We start from the raw sequence: 4,061 nt of genomic DNA, 5'->3' as shown, positions 1-4,061 counted from the left end.
TTAGGACATAGTAAATTTATAGACTTGTATAAGGTTTGAGGGCTTAGGGTTGAAGGCTTAGGGTTTCTAATGTAGAGAGGGATAGAGTAAGAGATGAGAGAGTGAAATAAGGTTTCAAGTTGAGTGAGAGAAAGATACGGGGGAGATAGTTAAGGGTGCATAGATTAGGCTATAGTTTTAGAGACTAGTATATGGTTTAAGAACTTAAGGTTGGGGGTTAAGGACTTAGGGATTTAAGTATAGAGATGGATAGAGAGATTGTGAAAGATTGTAAGGGGGTTTAGGGTTGAGAGAGATATTGTGGAGATGGTTAAGGGATCAAGGTTTAGGAGTTTGGGTTGAGGGCTTAAGGATTTAAGAAAAAATATAGAAAGAGTGAGAGGAGGAGATAGGGAAATAGATTTTCAAGTTTAGAGAGAGAGATGAGAGTGGGGATTTAGGAAAAATAATTATAGGATTTAAGGTTTATGGGCCAAATTTAGAATCTGAAAGAGATCAAGTGATAGAGAAAGGATATTTTTCTTGCATGCATAAAGTATGGTGCTTGAACTATAGTGATTTGTAATAAATGTATTCAAAATGGAGGGAATGCCTTTCCAAGTTGTACCTTTGATCCTACTATAGTCTAATTTCCTTCTCAAAAAACTATTATCAAAAACTTAGTTTAAAAAAAACCTTGATTGTAAAATTATTTAAGTTATTTATTAAATTATAATATAATTTTAGTGCTTTTTAGTTTTTGTTTCATAAATTTAATATTTTTATTTTCTTTTTTAAATAAAATTATTATACTAATTTTTGGAGATTGAATCTATGAATTTTTTACCAAAATTAAAACAAGGAAAATGTCGTAAATTTATAGACCCAACATGAAGGAAAATGACTCATTGCCAATTTTAGTCAAGCAAACCATAGTCAAAATAATATTCGAATGATATAAGACCTCATCACATATCAACTTTTCTTAAGAGCACTACAATAGGAAAAATACTCAAAGGACATAGGATCTCATCTTTTTCAACTTTTGTTAAGAAAACTATAGTCAAAATTATATACTAGAAGAAGATAGGCCATCAAATTCAATTGAGGGTGATTTTCAATTTTTGATCATTTTTCACATTAGCTCTCAAGCAAAGCATTGTCAATCTAATATTCAAAGGGCATAGGGCATAAGATTTTGTTAACATAAACCATGGTCAAAATAATACTCAAAAGGTAGTTGGACCTCATCAAATAAATAAGTTTTGTGAAGAAAACATGATAATATAATACATAAAATTCAGTTTTTGTTAGGCAAACAATAATCAAAATAATACTCAAAGAAGCAAGTCTCATTATATTCAGTGTTTATGAAGCAAATCATGACCAAAATAACATTCAAAAAGCATTTGGACTAGATTCTAAATCACCTTATTTTATTAAGCAAACTATGATCAAAATAATACTTCTGTTATAAAGGATAACCACAATTGAAATAATATTCGAAAGATATGATGTCATGATATTCAACTTTCATTCACCAAATCTAATCAAAATAATTCTCAAACGACATAAACTCCCATCAAACTCAATTTAACTTGATTTTAGTCGTTGTCTTCATTGATATGGACATTAGTGGGCGTGAAAAATCTACTATTAACATATTTAGCCAACCTTAAACATCATGCACTAATAGAAAAATTAAGCTTAAAAAAATAAGCCAAGTTTGACTATTTAACACTTTTAGTTTAGGAATGAAGCCTTAGTGTGTGATATTTAAGCCATCCGTCATATTCCTCCAATTAAAAAAAATGTTAAATACTTAGAAATAATACTCAAAAAAACATAAGATCTCACGGAATCCAATTTTTATTGAACAAACATAATGAAAACGATACTCAAAAGAGCTAAAATAATCAATTTCATAACTTTTATTTAACAAATAATGTCGAAACCAAATTCAAATGACAACCTCGTCAAAATCGACTTCTCTTGTTGAAAAGCCGTGATGAAAAAGTACACATAATCTCATCAATTTCAACGTCCATTCACCGACCCATGATCAAAATACAGCTCAAACAGGATAAGATGTCATCAAAATCAACTCTTGTTGATTTCACTCATTGTCCTCATTGACATAAACACGGCAAGTGGAGCCCAAAAACTGAAGTCTTACCAAAAAGCTCTGACAACAAATTATATTTTAAATCTCCACGTATCATCTTTTAAAAGATGAAAGAAGAAATTCTCTTAAGCACTCCACATGCTCAGTCAGCTTGGACTGCCTCATTAGTGGCCTCCCCATTAGCACGGTGGGCAAGATTTTCAAAGAAATTCTTGAGAGGAAGGAAGTCCATAGAATTAGCAGTGGAGAATCCCTTGGAAGCTGTAAAAGCTCCATCAATTACCAAGTTATGACCACTGATATAGCGGGCATCCTCACTACAAAGAAAAAGGGCAGGCCGGGCAACATCCTCGGGCTCAAATTTGGCTCCTTTGAACTCAAAAACAGTCTCATACATATCCTCTGCTGCCTTCTTGTCAAAACCGGGGATGCTGCCCCGGAGGCCATCCACCACCATAGGGGTGGCCAGGCCAGTTGGGGAGATACAATTCGCCCGGATCCCATAGGGAGCCAGGGCGGCGGCCGCGGATTTCATGATCCCCACGATCGCATGCTTCGACGCGGTGTACGATGGCCCATTTGGCATTGCCACGATTGTGGCGAGACTCGACGTGTAGAGAATGCACCCACGACGGTTGGGGATCATGACCCGGGCCGCGTGCTTTGTGCAGAGGTATGATCCTCGCACGTTGACAGATAGCACGCGGTCCAAGTCCTCCAACGTGATGTCCGCCGGGGAGGCAAAGAGCTTCCCCGGGACACCCGCATTGCTGAACATTATGTCCAAACGTCCATACTTCTCCACGGCGTAGTCCACCACCGAGGAGATGTCGGACTCTTTGGACACATCGCAGTGGACAAAGGCGGCGTTCGGTGACAGCAAAGCTGCCAACCGCTCACCCGCCTCGTCCTGCACATCAGCTATTATCACTGTGGCACCATTTTCTATAAAGATTCTCACTGCTGCTTCTCCAATCCCACTGGCGCCTCCTGTGATCACAGCTATCTTTCCCTCTAGCCTGTAATTCAGATTAAAATCAGTGGGTCAGAAAGAATGAAACATGACAAGTAATGGGCATGTAAGAATCTCAAGTTTAGATTGATTTGTTGTTTCTGGATTTGATTGTGCGAAAATTTCAGTATAGGTGTTTCAGATCAAAATAAGTGGCTCCCAAAAAATTAAACATAACAACTAATGGGTATACAAGCATTTGAAAATCTTATAAAACTTGATGCTTTTGAATTTGATTGTCTGAACTTTTTAGCATCAACATTTTAGATCAAAATAAATGCTCACAAAGAATGAAACATGGTGAGCAAATGAATATGTAAGAACTCAAATCTTATAACGATTCATTCTTTCAGTATTGATTATTCATACCAAAACAACTGATTCAGATGACAAACTAATAGGTATATAAGAACCCCAAATCTTAGATTATTGGGCAAAAATTTTGGTGTCTAAATTTTAGATCACATCTAACGAAATCTTAAACAAAAAACACCCAAACATTAAAATTGTTAAATGAATGAAACAGTTCCCAATTTTAAGTAGCATGGCACCAATGGCTGCAGAGAACAGAATAATTTACCTCATTCTTGCTATTGTGTGTTGTAGTGACAGCAATTCCCAATAATCTATTGTTGTAGTGCTGAGCAAAAACTGTGTATTAAAGAGAATGGCGAAAATGGTCGTCTTTGTCATGCGCCTACCATCCACTTTTCACCTACCATGGTAGGCCCCGCTTTGCTTAATCATTTCTCTAAAATATTTGTCGGTAGGTGGAGATAGCTTTCACTCCCTAACAATGTGTCTTTTCTTTTGGAATATCAATATTTCTTATTTTTTTATTTTTTCAATTGAGGGATATAGTCAACATCTTTTTATGTGTACACTATGGTTACGCGTCACACATTCTAGAACATAGCCCATCACTTGTTTATGTATTTAATACCG

General features: G+C 35.9%; 1 protein-coding gene across 1 annotated transcript; it reads right to left on the bottom strand.

Moving 5' to 3' along the window:
• Positions 1 to 1,887: 1,887 nt before the first annotated feature.
• On the bottom strand, positions 1,888 to 3,747 carry LOC149558725 ((21S)-21-acetoxyl-apo-melianone synthase SDR-like). Its single transcript, XM_089832824.1, has 2 exons — positions 3,697 to 3,747; positions 1,888 to 3,123 (listed from the first exon to the last, which is right to left on the bottom strand). The coding sequence occupies exons 1-2, from the start codon at positions 3,699 to 3,701 to the stop codon at positions 2,247 to 2,249; spliced, it is 882 nt and encodes a 293-aa protein (XP_089688950.1). The 5' UTR covers positions 3,702 to 3,747; the 3' UTR covers positions 1,888 to 2,246.
• Between the last annotated feature and the right edge of the window lie 314 nt (positions 3,748 to 4,061).

Source organism: Cupressus sempervirens, chromosome 5 (genome assembly GCF_028749045.1).
Source record: "Cupressus sempervirens isolate cs-2001-9-10 chromosome 5, ASM2874904v1, whole genome shotgun sequence".
NCBI classification, from domain to species: domain Eukaryota; kingdom Viridiplantae; phylum Streptophyta; class Pinopsida; order Cupressales; family Cupressaceae; genus Cupressus; species Cupressus sempervirens.
This window is presented reverse-complemented; position numbering and strand designations above follow the sequence as displayed.